At 48.0% G+C, this 17846-nt stretch overlaps 5 protein-coding genes across 5 annotated transcripts; 3 read left to right on the top strand and 2 right to left on the bottom strand.

Annotated features, from left to right (window-relative positions):
- Window positions 1–277: 277 nt before the first annotated feature.
- On the top strand, window positions 278–1910 carry HD556DRAFT_1450547 (uncharacterized protein; the record flags this gene model as incomplete). The annotated part of the gene is made up of 2 exons (XM_041307781.1): window positions 278–799; window positions 849–1910. 2 exons carry the CDS (start codon window positions 278–280, stop codon window positions 1908–1910), a joined length of 1584 nt encoding a protein of 527 aa, XP_041153062.1.
- On the bottom strand, window positions 1760–5218 carry HD556DRAFT_1421361 (adaptin N terminal region-domain-containing protein). Its single transcript, XM_041304488.1, has 12 exons — window positions 5155–5218; window positions 5074–5102; window positions 4754–5025; window positions 4563–4704; window positions 4339–4512; window positions 3948–4279; window positions 3591–3900; window positions 3324–3539; window positions 2972–3269; window positions 2390–2922; window positions 2245–2337; window positions 1760–2186 (listed from the first exon to the last, which is right to left on the bottom strand). The coding sequence occupies exons 1-12, from the start codon at window positions 5174–5176 to the stop codon at window positions 2079–2081; spliced, it is 2529 nt and encodes an 842-aa protein (XP_041153061.1). The 5' UTR covers window positions 5177–5218; the 3' UTR covers window positions 1760–2078.
- A 2369-nt stretch (window positions 5219–7587) lies between these two features.
- HD556DRAFT_1435057 (NADP-dependent oxidoreductase domain-containing protein) lies at window positions 7588–8554 on the bottom strand (the record flags this gene model as incomplete). Its single annotated transcript, XM_041305387.1, has 3 exons — window positions 7588–7726; window positions 7781–8019; window positions 8072–8554. 3 exons carry the CDS (start codon window positions 8552–8554, stop codon window positions 7588–7590), a joined length of 861 nt encoding a protein of 286 aa, XP_041153060.1.
- A 1725-nt stretch (window positions 8555–10279) lies between these two features.
- HD556DRAFT_1421345 (uncharacterized protein) lies at window positions 10280–13329 on the top strand. The gene is made up of 4 exons (XM_041304487.1): window positions 10280–10885; window positions 10954–11052; window positions 11107–12291; window positions 12347–13329. Exons 1-4 carry the CDS (start codon window positions 10355–10357, stop codon window positions 13007–13009), a joined length of 2478 nt encoding a protein of 825 aa, XP_041153059.1. The 5' UTR covers window positions 10280–10354; the 3' UTR covers window positions 13010–13329.
- Window positions 13330–15313: 1984 nt separating this feature from the next.
- Window positions 15314–17770, top strand: HD556DRAFT_1421338 (laccase). Its single transcript, XM_041304486.1, has 12 exons — window positions 15314–15365; window positions 15416–15484; window positions 15541–15699; window positions 15753–15828; window positions 15880–15907; window positions 15958–16696; window positions 16750–16770; window positions 16827–16975; window positions 17034–17057; window positions 17109–17173; window positions 17224–17399; window positions 17456–17770. The coding sequence occupies exons 2-11, from the start codon at window positions 15464–15466 to the stop codon at window positions 17361–17363; spliced, it is 1422 nt and encodes a 473-aa protein (XP_041153058.1). The 5' UTR covers window positions 15314–15365; window positions 15416–15463; the 3' UTR covers window positions 17364–17399; window positions 17456–17770.
- The last annotated feature ends 76 nt before the right edge of the window (window positions 17771–17846 follow it).

Below are 17846 nucleotides of genomic sequence, written 5' to 3'. Positions count from 1 at the left end.
AGTGATCAAGCGCTGGTGGTCCGAGCGATCTGAGAATAGTAGGATGATCCGGTTGTTCCGCATCTGAGGCCGATGGCTGAGCTCCCTGTAGTCCGGGCGTAAGCGTAGATACGGTCTGACCACGCACTGAATATTCAATGACAGGGGTTTACAACGTGGGCAATAGAAGACGTAGTGGCTGTGAGCGAAGGTGCGGCATGCTGGCATCAAAATTGCTGCTATCCGCATTGTGTGCTCACCGCTGTGTTCTCAGCGCTCAGCTATCGCAACCGCGACGATGCACTGTCTTTTGGACCTTCCGAGCGAAATCCTATGTCACATATCCAAAAATCTAGCAAACGATGAGCTTCTAGTGCTCTCCATCGTCTCAAAGCAGCTTCATTTTGCTGCACTCACCGTCTACTTTGATCGGTTCACTGGCGTCAATGCCCCTACGAACGCACCTGCCAGTATCTGCCAACCAACTATAGCTGCATTGCGCGGGCTTTTGTTGGCACTCTGGGTGAAGAAATGTGATTCCGTCTGCTGTACTGTCACCAGTTATACCCAACTCAGGTTTCTTACGCGCTTCATCGCAAAGTTGGAGCCGTTCCGCAACCTCCACTTGCGCTTCGGGCGTGGCATGGAGCCATACTCCAGAGATGTCATATTTGGGCTTATAGATCTAATGATTGTCATCAAGAAACAGGGATGCGAAGATATGCTCATAACTGGGGGGCACACAGACAGAGCATGGGTTCCAGGAGTAACAGATCTGACCCGTGCTTTGCGCTTGGAAGGCGTAGTCAGTACCGTGGATGTAAGTTCATTGTCTTCTCTACTACTTCTATCTACTTATGACCATGCAGACTGTTGCCAGATTTTGCAGGAAATTATTTCGCCGTTACAAACGTAACGAGAATTATTGGATCACAATAACACCGTCCCTCACTACATTGAAGACAGTCAACCTTTCGACAGACTACTTCTTTGCGCCATTCATGAGCACGTGGACCGTCCGGACACTCAATGATTCTTCCATCACTTCGTTAACACTTGACCTTCGCTTTCGCAATGCGCCAAAGTGGACCCATATCTTGTCAATGCTCCGCCTTCGCCACCTTCGAGAATTTGTTATTTCCTCCAATTCATTGTCGCTTCAATGTTTGACGCAGTTTCTGCGCCGTCATAACGGGCTCACCTCACTGACTACGAAAGGCCTCTCCTTGGAGGACAGTGAGACACAGAACAAATCGGTCCTCACCCTTAATGCCCTTCCTAAACTGAGGACACTCGTGGGATTACCGAATGACATCGGGCACATCCTCCGTCTTCAGCCTAGTTTCAAAGTCTTGAAACATATAGACATCAGTGACCCTGATGCAGATGGATACATCACATCTTTGAACGACTGTCTCGACGCGATGGTAACCAGAGACAAAGTTTACGTGACCTCAATAGCAATCAAGACCGAACACATGTCTTGGCTGCTGTCACAAAGCAGTGCAGATTCAGAGAGGGTGATGCCGCTCATCGCATCCCTCACAATTATTTGGAAGGGCCAAAATGAAGAGTTGCCCTCGCCTAGTTTCACTGCCGCATTAGCTGGGTGGGTAGCATTGTTCCCGAAGCTGGAACATATCCACTGGGGAGTGAAGCGCGATCTCGAAGGATCGCAAGCCGAAAGAAACATCGCCATTGCTATCATCAACCGTTGCCCTCGTCTCAAGACCTTGGAATTGCTGAGAGATCCTCCTGTCCGTAAGAGGCAACCTCCTCCAGTTGATGTGTGGCTTAGGGACGGTACGTGTCTTCCTCCTGTTAAACTCCCAATCTTACGTACGAACTATGAAGATCCCTTGTCAATTAAACAATTGGCATGGTCTCAGGACAGTCAGCATAGTGAGCAAATCGTGTGTTATTACGATTGAGACTGAACTGAATCAGTTTGTATCCAAGGTGTTGCCTCTTGCTCTTGTCGTGATAAGGCGAAGATAGTCGATAATATCCATGTAAACCAAGTGTGTGCCAGATACTGATCATTAATAGCGCTGTGCGTAACAGCTTAGATAGCGAGTACCGTACATCCTAACCACAAGCTAACCACTTCCTGTTAACCCTGGCGGGAAACCCGAGAAATCTATTTGGTCTTGGACTGCCTGCCCAGCAAGGGTATATGATATACGTAGCCGTAGCCGTATATTGGACTTTGTATAAAAATCAATCAGAAAATGATTTCAACATGAAGAAAGAAGGGATACATACACCAGGCGGCCCCATCACACGCATTTGTTGAGTTTCCGTAGCACCTGGCTGAACATCGGAATTCGACATGGGAAGCATCTGCAGTTGTTGTGACTGTACAACAGCTCAGTAGGATGTCACCAGCTTGTTGGATCTTAATCCTTACCTTGGGAACAGCAGCCTGGAAGTTAAGTCCGGTAGCAGCGTTCGAACCGGAAACTTGGAAGCGGGCCATGATATTGACGACACCTGGTCGCGCAGCAGAGGTTTGAGGTGTAAGGGTAATCTTGAGCTCCTGCTTGTCATAGGCGGTATAAGAGGTCAACCGTGGCGCAGGTGGGTGCTGTTGTTGCGGAGAGGGTCGGGGAGGTGCCTGGCTCTGTGGTTGCGGAGAGAAGGTGGCGAAAGCAGATGTGGCAGGGGAAGGAGCAGGAGCAGGCGACGCTGGGGAAGGGGAAGAGTCAAACAAACCGAGAATATCTTGGACACTGCTTTTCTGGGGTTGCGGTGAAACAGAGGGTGTGCGACCGTGAGTCGGAGACGGAGCAGCAGGACTGCTACCGAAGATCTCTGCAAGGAGGTCGTGATTGTTGTGCGTTGCCTGGCCATTGACGACAGGCGTCGGCGGTGTCATCTCATCGCCAAGAAGATCGGCGTCCTTCCCACTTTGAGTGGACCCAACGGGCTTATTTTCACTGACTGGGAAAATGTCAGAACGTCGTCAAATCGAATTTAAGAGTCTACGCACCAACGCCCATTACAGTAGCTTTGAGCTCTGGAGGTGGCATCCGTTCTAGGACGCCACTCCTTAGATCGCCCAAGGTGAACAAACTTGCGAATTCAACGGCGCGTTGTTGCAGTTCCAACTCTGGGCTAGTGGTATACTTGGCGAGAACCTCCGCAATTCGCTGTTGTTGTGGCAAACTTGTCGTCGGTCTGGAGGCCAACTTGGTGATACTTGCCATTAGGAATTGTCGAGTAAGGGAGTTTGCGTAGGGTGAGTCAAGGGTGGTAAGTAGGAGATCTAAAAGGTCCTTGTCGGTAATCTAGAAGAAGCAAGTCATAATCTCTCAATTCCATGCACAGAGTTTATTACTGACCTGCTTGGGCTGATCCTCGTCCACGACGCTGCCATCGAAGAGCACATCACCATATTCACCGATTACCCACAAAGCAGCCAATGTTAGTGACTCTTGTGAGATGTCATCCTGGAGGGCGGTATAGAGCTTGGACGATGTGTATGCTTGAAGCTCCGGGGTATGAGCGACAAGACGGATAAAAGCAGACAGGATCTCCTCGCGGACAAAGTTTCCGGCCTAACATGAACGTGAGTGAATAGATACCTTTAACGTTGAGAATCCACTCACCAATTTGAGCACCCTAAGTACAGTGTCGATGTGCCACCGTTTGTTTGGAGCGAAACGCTCTGCAGCGAGTGATATCTGTGTTGTCATGCCAAGCTTGAACTCGTCGTCCGCAACCTCAAGGAAAGCAAGCAGCTCGCGAATGAGTATCCGCACGTTCTGCTCATTGATGAGCGCATATGACAATTCGAGAGCACGCCGCCTGATGGATATATCGCCATCCCGCAGACAGTCTAGGATGATATTTCTGTGCCGCTGAACTGCATTGGTGTCCATTCCGACCACTTTGTTCAAAGTGTTCAAAGCGACATAACTGAGCGAAGTAAGTGAATATACTTTCAGAACGTAATTTTAACCGACCGAATGTTATTGTCACGGTTACCCAAGAACTTGCCAAGAATATTAATAGCCATGACGCGCAGACCAGAATCCGCTTCGATCTCAAGGATCGTCAGGACAGTTTCATATAATATCGAATTGCCGACGTTCTTGGTCGAATCAGTGTTAGTTGCAACCTGCGCCAAGATATCATTCATGGTCTCGCTAGCACGTGCATCGCCTTTGCCAAGTAAACGAAGCAATCGCAAGACTTTGACCTGCAAGAATGGATCTGTGATACCAGAGACATCGTGCTCGGGGCTGTATCCAGTGGTGACCAAGGCTTTCAAGTTACGAACAAGTAGCGGCACAGCCTGCGAGCACGTGAATAATCAATGATAACAAGCTTGCTAGCACGAGCGAAAGCGCTTACATTTCGGAATTCGTTCAGACAATTCTCGTCGATCTGACACATTTCGGTTGTAAGTGTTATGGCTGTAAGTAGCACGCCGTGGTTTCGATCAGTGAGAAGATTCTTGGCTTTCGAGATAAAGTGATCCGCAAGGTCAGGAACCTTCTTGATGACGCGAAGAGCACATAGAGCAGCCTGAAGTACACTCGAGTCTTGAACACGATGTGGATAGGGAGTGTGCACACCTTTTTGCGAATATAAGTGTTACTTGAGCCCAAAAGTTTCCCTATTTCATTTGCCAAATCTCGCGACATTTCCTCCGAAGCTATGTTTGCGAATGTGCAGAGTCCTAAACCCACGACATACATATTTGAGTGGTTCATATCACTGCGAGAGTAAATTCAAAAAATAGCGGATCATAACATATGACACATACTTCTTCAACGAGTTGGTAACGAGAGTCAGGACCTCTTGATTCTCGTCCAAAAGCAACATGATACCCAAATATCCGAGGCGTTTATCCGTGAATCGGGGGCTCGCGACCAGTTTCAGACATTCTATCTGACCGAAATGGGCGGGCGACCCCAGCATGTGGATGTATAGTAGTTTTGCAATATTGTTGTGTCGCGCGTACACATCTTCCTCTCTGAACGAGGCTCGGATGGCGGCTGATTCTTGCTGGATGAGGGCCCGCTCGTCTGCAACGGTCTGCAAGGGTTTAAGGTGACTTCAAGACCGTGAATTTGAAAGATCTACCTTGCAGGCCCTTATTCCTTTGATCAGGGCTGTCTGAATGCTTCAGTCAAAAGTTCCAAGCCATGCTTCAGAACCACTTACCCTTGAGATTATGGTACACCATGGCTGCGCGTTCAAAGCGAAGTCAGACTCATCAATATTAGACATGTGGCGTGACTTCTGTGACTGTGACGTGACTCCACGCTTCTTTCTTTGACACAAGATTCAAATACCAGCAGTAGTAAACATGCCTGCTCTAAGCTAGCTATGTATCCTTTAAGTCGTAAAGTGCGATCACTACTCAGTTCTATTCGCGACTCGTTTCATTCTGGACAGCTTGGAAAGTGCATCACAAACCAAGATACGTCGGATAAGAGGTGATGACCTATTGGACATACACACTAACCCGACGCACCTTGTTTGCGTTCAGTATACCTTAGAATATATCTGCAAAATCACAGCTATGTAAGCTCCAGGAATAAAGTATGAATAGTCACCAGGTACAGCAGGTATGGAGAGCTTGGAGATTTGACCAGAGGGGTTTGTCAAAAAAAATCAGGGTTTCGAGGAGGCACTCAGACAAAGGAAAACATACAACAACCCCCGTAGATCTCTCTCGAGTCTTGAATCTGATGTCAGCAAGCGAGGCCGGGAGTGAACTTGCCGCCTCAGCTGCCTTGTGAATGTAACATATGAGTTGGACGACAGGAACTTGATGGAAGGAAAGTCAAACCATATTCTGATCATTGCTGAAAGCGCTCAATGATTATTTTGACGAGAATCGATCGTCGGTCGAAGCCAGCCTGTGACCTCAGTGGGTTTCGATGGTGAAACATCCTTTGGTCAAGTTGCATGACGTAGCTGGTGAAAGAGACAGCCATGTGCCAACGCCGATGTGGACAACTTCAAGTCGACCGGCGACGCCAGAATTCGGTTCGGTGAATAGATGATCGACATTTACCGCATGGATAAACTTGGTGATAGATGAATACGTAGGCCGGGTTTCTTGGAAACATCGGATGAACGAGATCGTCAGAAGAGAGTCTCAAGAAGTGGAGGTCGACTAGGAGATCGATACAGACTAGTTCGTAGCCTAGACAGCAAAATCGGATAGGTGCTACCGAAGAAATGACGGACGAAGGGCAGTCGCAGGGCACATCGAAGAGTGAGGCGCTCCTCTCGCTCGAACTGAAGCCCAATCTCGCGAGAGCAAGTCCAGGTCGTCCATGCAAGTCGCATCCTGAGTATTTATTACCTCGTACCAAGTTCGTAGAATAGAGTAATTCCATCGAATACCACAGAGGGAGTGTCGCAGTATTGGTGCTCAGAACAGAAATCGTAATTGAAACATCCAGATTCCGTGTCCATCGGAAATCGCGCCTCGTAGAATAGAGATGAGTCAATGACCGCAAAGCTGCCCATCAGAGGAGGAATGCTCAGACAAATTAAATTGCAGTCTTCGGTCGGGTGAAGTCGGACGGAAAGGACGATAAAAGTCGTAGATGATAAAGAGCATATCGTGTGATGGTGCCGATCCAGAATCCAGGTAATAGCATCGTTAGAAGGATCATTGAACAAAAGCAAGTGCATCGGGTTCGGTCCATAGTAAACTGTCGGCCGAGTGACTACTATCCAAAGCCAAAGCAATACTTGAGAAGAGGACAAGATAGAAAGAAATGGCGGGTAAACGAGATCGTCAAAATAGGGTCCCGACAAACGGAGTTCGACTATGAGATCGACGTGCATAGGTTTTGCGGGATAGTCCAGTGGATATAAAGAAGCAAAGATAGGGAGATGAACCTCGTAGTCCAAGTCGCATGGTCAAGACTTGTTAGATCGCACCAAGTCCATTAATGTTTGGTTGAGTCGTCCTATCGAGTACCACAAAGGTATATGAAGTTGGAGCAAGTGGCAATAGAGAGAAAAGAAGGTGTGTCAAATGGTGGCCAAACGACGGCCCTATATATGTGACCTTCAACCGTGTTCAACGGCAATTTGTGAGACATCCGAATTGGTGATGCAATCTATGATGTAGAATGAAGTCATTTCAATCTTGACCGGTTGACTCACATGTGAGATGCATTCTATGAGGAATGCTCACTCGCTCGAGTACATGTATGAGCATTGAGGATGACATGATGTGATTCGGCAAATGCATTAAGTCTCAGACGACGTCTCACGGGCAATATTTTAATGAGCGCTGAGCGGCTCTGACTCAGCTTCACTCCACGGCGTAGCTGCGTGCACTAGCTAGAGTATTCACATTGAAGAAATATAGACTTAATAGGCTAATGACCAGTCCCTGGCCATTAATATTGACTGCCACTCGTACCTAAGTTTCAGGGCCCATCACACGCTTTAAGTGAGGGAAATGGATAGTCATTCAAATAATGATATTGTAGAAAACAGTCGTGTTTCGTTATCTGCCTGCTCCCCCTTCCTTGCTGATGGCCACGGCTGACAGAGAAGTGACAACTCCACCTTGACGATATTAGTCCTAATGTAAAACATCTTGATCAGTACTGTAATGATCCATCAAGTAATCAAACATACGAAAAATTTCTGGTGACGCTGCGCCCCAGCAATCTCAATCGATTCTATTTCCTCAGCCGTCAACCGCGGAACGTTGGCCGTATCGAGATACTCTCTCATCCTATCCGCCTTGCTCGAAGTGCTGATAGATATTAAATAAGCTGATGGCAGCACACCCTCAACGAATGAAACTTACGTCACGACCAAAATGCCATACTGCTCCAACCACTTGTTGAGCACATGTCCGGCTGATACGGGCTCTCCTCGAGTAGACTCAAGACGTGCCCGGATTTTCTCGATTACGGGATCCAAGGGTCCTCCTGGTGCGCGGAAGATTGGTGATAGGCCAGCGAAAGAGGACGTAACGATGTTGTGTTGTTTATGGAGCGCGATCACAGGTTGTAAGGACTTCCACACATATGGGTGAATCTCAACCTTTCAGGGGGATTGTCAAAAACAACACTGGCATTGATGTAATTTGGCCCACCTGGTTGACCGAAGGCGGGAACTCAGCGCCCTCCAAAATCTCTTCCAAGTGCTCAACTTCGAAGTTCGACACTCCAATAGACTTCGATAGTCCTTCTCTCTTGCACTCCTCCATCGACTTCCACACCTCCTTCAACCGACCCGCATGGTGGTCTGGCACGTGCACGAGGTACAGATCCACGTACTCTACACCCAACTTCTTCAGCGATACCTGCAGTGCGCTCTTGGCAGTCTGGTCAGGCTGCAGACGATGTAACTTAGTGGTGATGAAGAGCGCAGAGCGCGGCATGCCAGACGCCTTGATGCCGACGCCCAAGCTTTCTTCATTCTCGTACATCTGGGCACCATCGAGGTGCGTGAAACCGTTGGCAATGGCAGTTTTGACAGCGTCCTGTGCATCTTGCTGGAACAGCGCCGTACCGGTGCCAAATGCGATCCAGGGGACTTGATTGCCGTCGTTAAGGGTGAGTGTAGAAATCGACATGACGTCTGTGTGAAGTGAAGGTAAAGTCAACGAGATGTTGGAAAGACTGTGAGGTGATAGCACTTATACCTTCAGAGGAGCACCGTACTATCTGCACATGACCTCGACTCCGCAATGCCAGCCTGACCGAAGGTCCATCAGTGAGGTCACCAGGCCATATATCTCGCTTTGATTACCAAACTTTTTAGGAGCGGACTGCCGCTGTGTCAGCCTGATACACATAACTATCTTTATACCTCCAATAAGATATCTATTTCCGCCAGTTGCCTTGGACTGAGATCTGTAGAGAAAGGTGGATAAGAAGGCTGCGAGAGAGATGATAAGATGATAAGCAGCAAAAGACCATGGTAGGGCTACTGTTTGGCTGGTCGGTATCGAACACTTCTTCGGTGACCGACCGTGTAGTAGGTGAGAAGAGATGTCATTCGTGTAGCACGTCCACTCGCATTAACTTGTCAGTCGGGTCACAACTCGAGAACCAGTCCATATCGAACGCCAAAACATATGGCAACAAATAGTTGACAAGACCGGTACAGTATAAGCATCTTGTAGAAGGAACAAGGTCCATCGATTCCATTGATAGCAATCAGTCGGCCAAGTCAAAGCTATACTCGGAAAGGGGCGGAACAAAATCGGAGCTCTAAGGGGCCACCGCGGAGGGTGGTCGAATTCCATGGGGCTAGCAATCAAAATAGGGTTTAAATTTGATCCAACTCCGGTCGATGATCAGTCTAGATCCAAAGCATCGTAATGAAATTCGTCACGATTTTTTCGGAAAAAATGACTAGCTGAGCGCATCAGCGGCGGGATCCAACATGATCCAATGTGATTTCCGAAGTATCTGAGGATTCCTAAAAGAACGTCGCCTTTGAACTTCCAAGTGCCCCATAAGACGTGAAATGCAAATTAAAACATCGTGACGAGAGTGGTGTCTATATTGGAAATTGCACTGATCGCCGAAGAGATACCATCATTTTCGCGTCGGAAAGGAATGTTCGGATCAAATTAAGATGAAATGTTCAACCGACATAGAATAATGTCTTGGATGCTAAGGACAAATCCATCATGAACATTGAAACAGAGATGACAAAGCCATACGAGCAGACATGTTCGGAAGCTAGAATGAGTTCAAGATAAACGGTAACCTGCTCGCCGAGTGAGTGTCCAAGGCGATACTTGAGAGGCAGAACGATCGAAGTCGGAAGGGACCGCAAGAGGCTTTGGAAGTGGTCGGTGTATATCGTGGCACTGAGAAACAAGATCGTCAAAATGAGGTCTTGAGAAACGGGGATCCACATGTTTGTTAGGCGAGAGAATCCAATCAATTCCAAGTACCACGAGCGATCCAAGACGTCACGAACGCCCACAGGAATGAGACAGACCTCACGCTCAAATTCCAGTAAAACCTAAAGCGTGTCAAAGGGAAAAGTCAGTGTGAACATCTCTGCAGTGTGGACCTCTGAGCCGTAAGTGTGAGACATCCGAATTCCACTTGTGTGATTCCTTGCATGTGCAAGTTGTATGAAGTCATTTTAGTGTCGGCTGGGACGCTCTGCAAGGGATCAAGCTTAGCTTAAGCTTGAGCAAAGCTCAAAGAATACTATAATGAGCTCACGGTTAACATTGGCCCAGACCCTGCAGAAGAATCTAATTGTGTGTAAGCCCAGATCGCGTGAGTGGATGATGAAAAATGCACAAGAGCGTTGATTTAAAACTCCGCCCTTGGTAACTGTTAATCACTTTCACTCCTCCTATAGTCTTGCCTGGCCATATCTTTTGTACTTTTTTTTCTAAACCGCCATGGCGGATGTTGAACAACCTGCGAAACCTGTTTCACCGATATCCAACCTGTTACAGAAAATTGGCTTGACCCGCGACGATTTGAGCCGTCATAGCGACCAAATGCGCCAATTTTTGACTACTCAAGACGCGAAGTCTCTTCGCGTTTTTTCTGCAGAATCTGCAGATGCACAACAGAGTATTGCTTCTGTACTTGGCAAATCTCGCTCTTGCTCCCATTCCAGCTCAAATTCACGTCAAAACGCGTCTACTGCTTCTCAAACTCCTCCTCCTCCTTCCACGCCTGTCAAATCTGAGCCCGTAGAGTCCGCTATCCCGCTCCGTCATATGGACAGCATGGAAATGATCCTCGAGAGAAGGAGCCGAAAAATAAAGCGCGATAAGCGAGGAAAGAAGGACAAGGACCGCAATGCACCTTCTCCATCCCCTGCAAGCACAGCTTTCAGCCTTGACGCGTTCATGCAATCACGCGATTTACGACGCGTCCCATCTTTGGATCAATCTGATTCATCTACCAACATAGCTTCATTGGTGTGTACCATCTAAATAGTGCGCCACTTTCGATGTTGCTGTCACTTACGTACACTGCCGCATTCAAGGACAACCTCGAGGATGAACTCCCTCCTCCTGTCACTCCTCAGCACCACAAGTATTATAGAGACTATGATACCATAGAGCATCCATCACGTCTCAAAAGGGTATGTTCAAATTCCAATTTTTGACAATTACAATGAGTACAAATTTGTTTCAAGGGTTCTTACACCCCCCGAGACCAGTCACCGACTCCCACGCGTCACCGTTCTTGTTCAAGCTTTGATCAACCACATACATCAATTGTTGCAGACACTTCCAATGCGAACTTTATCACCCCTCGCCGCAACGCCTATTACAAGTCCCCTCTACCTTCCTCCTCCCCACCTCAATCTTCTCCATTCGCGACGCCCTCTAAACCTATTGTCAACCTTGTGTCATCGCCTGGTCCCATGGGTCCCCTCCCAGACGAAGATGATTACGAAAATCTTCCATATACCCTTCCTCCCGGTCCATATTCTACGAGAAAGCCAGATCTCTCCTATGCGGCCCTTATCGGCCAGGCAATACTTTCATCGCCAGAGCATCGGCTCACCCTACAGGAACTTTACGATTGGATTACGATCGTGTATCCGTATTACAACCGAAGCGAAATGACGTGGATGAACTCTATTCGTCATGTCCTCAGCACAACAGTGTGCTTCCGTAAGGTTCCCCGCGATCGCAGTGTTGGGCGCACACTCTGGGCAATTTGGGACTGCGATCTCGAGTGTTTCGCTGATGGTGGTTTCAGGAAAGAATTTTGCGCGGAAATTAAGGAGGCCAACAAGAAGACTGCTCCGAAGAAGCGCGCAGCGGAAGAATCAGCGTCCGGTCGCAAAACGAAACGACAGAAGAAAGGCGCTGCACCTGCACCTGCACCTGCGGAACCGCGGACAAGCTCGCCTGTACAAGAAACATCACCTGTATTCGCAGGCTCCGCTTTGCCAACCCTTGTATCGTACTCGCAACTCCTCCCTCTTTTTCCTCCTCATAGTTCTGCGCATCATCAACCTTACTACCAAAACTGTGTACAGCTGCCTGCCGATGTCATTTTTCCTCCCTTACCACCATCATCGAGTTATGCTCGCGCTAGTTCATCGTCATTGCTTCCTTCATCCGCAGTCAAGAACTCTGATGCGGCGCAGACATCGCCGATTCCTCCTTCCTCACTACCCGCCCTCACGCCGAGTAAAAGTTCTTCTAGTCCTCAGTTGTCCTCTGAGGACCACCTCTTTTTTAACCTCGATGGCGGTATGAGCCCTCGTATCGAGTCAACCCCTCCGCTAGAGTCTGGAATTACTCTACTAGATACTGATAGACCCAACTCGAAGGCAAGGTTACCACCTCCCAAAACGCCTCCGAAGGTACGCACATTCCTCTTGTCTGTGTTTTGCTTAATTATCGACTGCGTTTGTGCAGAAATCCATTGGATTACCTCCCGTGCCGGTATCTCCTACTCTCGACCGCCGTGGAAAATCCAAGAAAGCCAAGCCGCTTGCTAAAGATTGTCTTCCGCCCATGTTACCAACATCTATATCACACCGACCTATAACACCCCCTCCCCGTCCTTCAACGCCTCCTCGCAGGGGTGGCAGTAGCACTGTACAACTCTCACCTATTCGCACGCCCTTATCTCATAAAGGCCTCCACATGAGTCCCTCCGCAAGCCTCGCACATTATAAATTCAATCTGGACCCACCCCCCTCTGCCACCTTCCGCCCGGATGACGGGATTAACCCTGCTGTATTTGATACCGAGAATATCCGCACACCGTCGCGCAAGCGCGGCACGCATGGACATGGACATCATCATAAAGATACCTCGATTTTATTCCCGCCTGTAACGCCCAAGAAGCTGGTCTTTCCTACGCACAGTTCGTCTGCAGAGTCGCCTTTCCGCACACCTGGATCAAAGTCTATATTTGATCCACATGATCCAGGGGCGATCCTCGATGAGGAGCTGGCGCGGCTTGGCGCGAAAGGGATGCATGAGAGCCCGATTGGATTATTTGAAGGACGACGTGGTTTGTTGTACGAGAGCCCGAATATGCCGAGTCCGGGGAAATGGGCTCGGTGGTTCTGAGATGTGTTATGTTGTTTGATTTCGTTCTGTGAGCTCGATCTTGTTTTACGAGTGTACTGTGTCTGGACGATTTGATGTCGTTTCATTCTACTTGTGTATCTTATCGTTTCACTTTGGCAACTTGCTGTTAGGTTATTAGGTTCTTGTCATCATTGTTGTGTTATTTGTTGTCTCTCTGCTGAAGCACCTTGCGAAGAGTTGCCCATTTACTGGGATCTGTTGCCAACTAGTAGAATACATATGACGAACAGAAAATGAGGGACTGTGCCATATGAAACTGAGTTTTTGAAAACTCACCCTCGTCCGTGGTCAGGCACGCGGAAGTAATACATATCTTCCAGTCAGCTCGCAGCGAGACTGATTTTCCAAAAACTGGTACTCATAGCTAGTAGTTTGATATATCATATATGCAACACATGTACACTAGATAGTGTGATCAGTAGTCAAGGTGGATTCTGCCTCCCGACGCTCTATTAATAGGGGAACCTACTATGCCTTTTGTTGTTGGTTCCGCCTGCCAGGCATTACTGAATCGGGGTTTGACTCGGAAGCGGTGGTCAATTGAGATGAATTGGTTTATCCTCAGGCCACGTTCACGCTAGAAAGTCTGTTTGCAAGGTTCAAGTCTACTAGGTTCAAAACCACATCGTCCAAGATAAACTCGACTGTCTGTCGCAATCTTTCACCATCATAGCCTGCCAGCTCCGTGAACGGACTCTCCATTTGATAACGCATGCATGGCTGATGTGATTGATCCTTTATGGTGTCTTCAGCGCTCCTCACTTTCGCCATTCTATGATAATATTGTTGCCAACGCATTACAACCATCAAAGCTTGCCGCAGCTAGCCGTCTCCCTTCAAAATTGCTTGCCGAGACATTCGCAGTCGGCGATTGCCAAGGTTCAGACACTAGTGCATCCTCTAATCCTAGTTAAACAGCGAACCTGTTCCTGTCCGGAGGTATTGCCTCCATCTTCGAAAAACAATATCCGCTTTGGTCCGGGATACCGCCCACCGTGGTGTTTGATCTCAAATGATGTTACTAACCTCTTTTGCAAAGGAAGGCGCACACCGACTTGGTGTCTGTTGCATTCCTATGCAATACCAATAATGAAGTATTGAAATCCGACGGTTTCCGACCACTTTTCTCGACTGTTCCATATGCATCTTCAGGTTTGTGCCGAAAATTGCAGTTATTTTTGGCTGTGAGCTAATTTGGTCCACATGATTTATTCTACCAGTGCTAGTGTGCACATTTCTGCGACGCCACATGAGAGGTGAGCGCTTGAGCGTTGACGGTAAGCATCTCATGTTCGCAGTAAGCTGTTATCTGACTAGTGTCGCCGATGCGCCATACAGCAAATTCTTGATCGTTGCTGAATGAAAATGAAGGCACGAAGGCACATACGTGCTCCAGGATGATGGATCCGATTCCCGTCTGATCACTGCCTGATCCCTTACATGTTTCCTTCCATCGCACAACGACATAATTGGTTAGACAGCACAAAACCTTTGCGATGTCATTATAGCTTTTATCCAAGCCGTCTAACACAGATTCTCTTTTGATTAGTTCCAATACAGAAATACGTTAGCGCTCAGCTCCCTTTCAGGGTGCGACCATCCTTCCCTTTCAGACAACTCTAGTCCAAGTTTCTCGCAGCACATGCTTGACTACCACTAGCCATCTGCATTCTTTTCTATGCTTGAAGATTTGAACTGACGTGGCAACCTAACATTGGCACTGCTGTGGGACATCTGCACTGTCCTGTCTGACTTGCTTTATGTTGTCCGAGTCATAGTTTTAAGACGCGACTGTGGTACGCCACCGTTCTTCGATTCGTGGATAGGTGCTAACTTCAAAGGCAATACGCTGTTGAAATTCAGATGTCCGTCGGATTGCTGAGCAACTGTTTATGGGGTGATCACACGCAGCCGGTCGGCATCAATCGAGGTACAGCTGCTTTGGACTAGGATACCCTCGGGGCTGCCGCTGCAAGATAAAAGCTGAGAGGGGTATGTGTCTTTCATCGCCATCTTATCCTGCATCCCACTACTCTTGCGGGTGCGAGCACTACGGCCTATCGTGAATAATAACGATGCTTACTCCTATCTTAATCGCTTCTCTCGTTTCATTGATTAATGCTGCATCTATAGTATCTCGCTCACAGTCCTACTCTCAGCCCGCTGTACTCGGCCCCCAAACTACATTAACCATAGCTAATAAAGACATCGCTCCTGATGGTTTCGAACGCTCGTGAGTCTATTGCCACGACACTCCTTGAGCTCACTCCTGATCTTTAACAGAGCAACACTCGTCAATGGCATATTCCCTGGACCCTTGATTGCGGCCCAGAAGGTGAGCTTCCGTCGACCTCCTTGTTGTACACAGTGCTGATCTCACAGTAGGGAGATAACTTTTCCATTCAGGTAGTCAACGAGCTCACAGACGAGTCGATGTTCTTGAGCACCAGTGTCGTAAGCAGTGCCAATCACCCGCGCTCTTATTAATTAACCATGTTTACCGCCCGCAGCACTGGCATGGTATCTTCCAGAATGGGACAAACTATGCTGACGGGACGTCCTTCGTCACACAATGTCCCATTGCACAAAACCACTCTTTTGTACACAATTTCTCTGCTCCGAACCAAGCGGGCACCTACTGGTATCATAGCCATTATCCCGTCCAATATGTAAGTGGCTCTTGCATTTTGCGTATGCAGTGGAGGATTGACCTCTGGAACAGTGCGATGGCCTGAGGGGAGCCCTAGTAATTTATGATCCTGATGACCCTTTGGCATACATGTATGATGTCGACGATGGTAAGAGAATAATCTGTTCATGTTAACCCTCTGACCATTATGTGTTATCAGCAAGTACCGTAATTACACTTTCTGATTGGTAGGTTTTAAGTATATTGGTAACCTGCCCCACTAAAGCAGTGTCACTAGGTATCACGTTGTGGCCCCCGTCATGCGCCATCTTATAGATGCCGATGCCAACTCTACACTTATCAACGGACTGGGTCGTTATGCAGGCGGACCCGCGTCTGAGTTGGCTGTGATCAACGTCGAACAGGGAAAGCGATATCGCCTGCGGTTGGTTGCAATGTCCTGCGACCCTAATTTCAACTTTACCATCGATGGCCACATCTTCACCGTCATCGAAGCGGATGGACAGCTAACTGAACCACTAGTGGTAGACCAGCTCCAGATTTTTGCGGGTCAACGCTACTCTGTGGTTCTGGTAGCCAATCAGCCGGTGGATAATTACTGGATACGCAGTCTTCCTAATTTAGTGAATCCATCCTTCGAGGGAGGACAGAACTCTGCTATATTGCGCTACCAAGGCGCTCCACAGGTCGACCCGACCACGGCCTATGTGCCACCCCAGAACATATTGGCAGAGACCAACTTGCATGCTCTTATCAATCCCGGTGCTCCTGGCATTCCAGGGTACGGGAACGCAGATATCAACCTCCACTTCAAGGTTACCAATGACACCGGATTATTCTATATCAATAATGTCACATTCAGCCCCCCCAGCATTCCTGTTCTACTCCAAATTCTCAGTGGAGCTCAAGATCCGTTCCAGCTGCTCCCAGACGGGAGTGTATACGTTCTAGGACATAACAAAGTGGTGGAGCTGACAATGGAAATACCAGTAGTACCCAATGTTCCAGGTGGACCCGTACGTCTTTTCCTTTCCTTTGATGCTTATGTATCTGATTTATATTGTACCAGCATCCCATACACATTCATGGGGTAAGTTCACCGCGCCTTCGATGACATGTTTGATTGGTACTGATGACGGTCATTAGCACGCGTTCGATGTTGTACAGAGCGCAGGCAACAGCACCTTCAATTATGTGAACCCAGTTCGCCGCGATGTAGTAAGCGCAGGCAACCCTGGGCAACAAATGGTGATACGATGGACGACCGACAACTCTGGCCCGTGGTTCTTGCATTGGTATGATATTTTTCTTTTTCTTGAGCTGTCAAGAACGGTACTAACTCTGGACCAAAAGCCACATTGATTGGCACCTTGATGCGTATGTCTGTAAACACCCTCGTGAAAGAAATGACTAATTCTTCGTATCTAGCGGGTTTGCCGTGGTAATGGCGGAAAGTCCCTCAGACACCGCTGCACATCTAAACCCCGTTCCAAGTAGGTCATACTTGAGGAGACTGTATTTTCATGGCTGAACTGCTTTACAGAGGAATGGGATCAGTTGTGCCCGACCTTTTACTCATTAACACCCACGCAGTTGGGGGGTGAGGGTCGCCTCTCCTGGGAAGAAGCAGCTAGTATTACCACTCTCCTCTTCCCAGAAACACCTCTCCCCGGGCATAAATAGATAATCATTTTCATTCCTTGGGGGGCATCATCACAGGTTCGTGTGTTATAGTAACGCATCGCAGGTTCGCGTTATAGTAACGCATCAAACAGGGGCGACTGTAGTAGCAGACCTGTGCCAATTGTGTCCACCCGTCATGCTGTGCAACGCTCTAGCACTATGGCGACCACATCACCAACACACTTCGTCACCCCAAAACATAGCTATTTCCACATTTCTCACACTGCCCCTAAACACAATCCTACCAGAGTGTAGGTAATTAATATTTACACATAATAGGGGTCGCCATAAAACCCTTTTTTATTTGTTTTTGTTCTAATACAAGCTCTAGAGATAATACAGGATCAAAAACACATTTGTATCTTCCCCTTTCCATGATTAGCATGTCATTTATGTGTTTGAGTGATGACCTTCCGTCGTTGGATTTTATGCTGTACAGCTGTATTAGCTCCAGAAGTAAAAACGGCGACCGCTAAGTCACTG

This window comes from Suillus plorans (genome assembly GCF_016647745.1).
Source record: "Suillus plorans strain S12 chromosome Unknown HD556scaffold_107, whole genome shotgun sequence".
NCBI classification, from domain to species: domain Eukaryota; kingdom Fungi; phylum Basidiomycota; class Agaricomycetes; order Boletales; family Suillaceae; genus Suillus; species Suillus plorans.
This window is presented reverse-complemented; position numbering and strand designations above follow the sequence as displayed.